Source organism: Coturnix japonica, unplaced genomic scaffold (assembly GCF_001577835.2).
Source record: "Coturnix japonica isolate 7356 unplaced genomic scaffold, Coturnix japonica 2.1 chrUnrandom522, whole genome shotgun sequence".
NCBI lineage: Eukaryota > Metazoa > Chordata > Aves > Galliformes > Phasianidae > Coturnix > Coturnix japonica.
In genome coordinates, this window is record NW_015439908.1 from 64,226 (window position 1) to 65,394 (window position 1,169).

The 1,169-nt window shown below is 51.7% G+C and overlaps 1 protein-coding gene across 1 annotated transcript in view; it reads left to right on the forward strand.

The window, feature by feature from the left end:
• The window catches only part of LOC107307253 (sodium/glucose cotransporter 2-like), a 19,775-nt gene that overhangs the window by 2,484 nt on the left and 16,122 nt on the right, over positions 1–1,169 (forward strand). The window contains exon 3 of the mRNA XM_015850745.2: positions 1,028–1,164. Within this exon, the coding sequence (XP_015706231.1) occupies positions 1,028–1,164 (137 nt within the window). The remainder of the gene's footprint in view (positions 1–1,027; positions 1,165–1,169) is intronic.

Below are 1,169 nucleotides of genomic sequence, written 5' to 3' on the forward strand. Positions count from 1 at the left end.
TATGGGGCTCTATGGGGTGCTATGGGGCTCTATGGGGTGCTATGGGGCGCTATGGGGCTCTATGGGGAGCTATGGGGCACTATGGGGCGCTATGGGGCACTATGGGGCGCTATGGGGTGCTATGGGGTTCTATGGGTCTCTATGGGGTGCTATGGGGCGCTATGGGTTTCTATGGGGCGCTATAGGGCGCTATGGGGTGCTATGGGGTTCTATGGGGCTCTATGGGACGCTATGGGGCACTATGGGGCGCTATGGGTCTCTATGGGGCGCTATGGGTCACTATGGGGAGCTATGGGTCTCTATGGGTCTCTATTTTTCTCTATGGGTTGCTATGGGTCCCTATGGGGTCTCTATGTTTCTCTATGGGTCCCTATGGGGTCTCTATGTTTCTCTATGGGTCTCTATAGGTCCCTATGGGTCTCTATGGGTTTCTATGGGGTCTCTATGGGTCTCTATGGTTCTCTATTGGTCTCTATGGGTCTCTATGGGGTTCTATGGGGTTTCTATGGTTCTCTATGGTTCTCTATGGGTCTCTATTGGTCTCTAAGGTTCTCTATGTGTCTCTATGTGTCTCTATGGGTCTCTATGGGTCTCTATGGGTCTCTATGGGGTTCTATGGGGTTTCTATGGGGTTCTATAGGTCTCTATGGTTCTCTATGGGTCTCTATTGGTCTCTATGGGTCTCTATGGGTCCCTATGGTTCTCTATGGGTCTCTATGGGGTCTCTATGGGGTTCTATGGGTCTCTATAGGGTTTCTATGGGGTCTCTATGGGTCTCTATGGGTCTCTATGGGGTTTCTATGTGTGTCTATAGGTCCCTATGGGTCTCTATGGGTCTCTATGGTTCTCTATGTGTCTCTATGTGTTTCTATGGGTCTCTATGGTTCTCTATGGTTCTCTATGTGTCTCTATGGGTCTCTATGGGTCTCTATGTGTCTCTATGGGTCTCTATGGGGTCTCTATGTTTCTCTATGGGTCTCTATGTGTCTCTATGGGGTCTGTATGTGTCTCTATGGGGCTGTTGCAGGTGGGCTCGTCGCTGTTCGCATCCAATATCGGCTCTGGGCACTTTGTGGGATTGGCCGGGACGGCTGCGGCTTCTGGGATCGCCGTGGGAGGATTCGAGTGGCATGTGGGGCTGCCCCATAGATTGGGACCCATAGGGACCC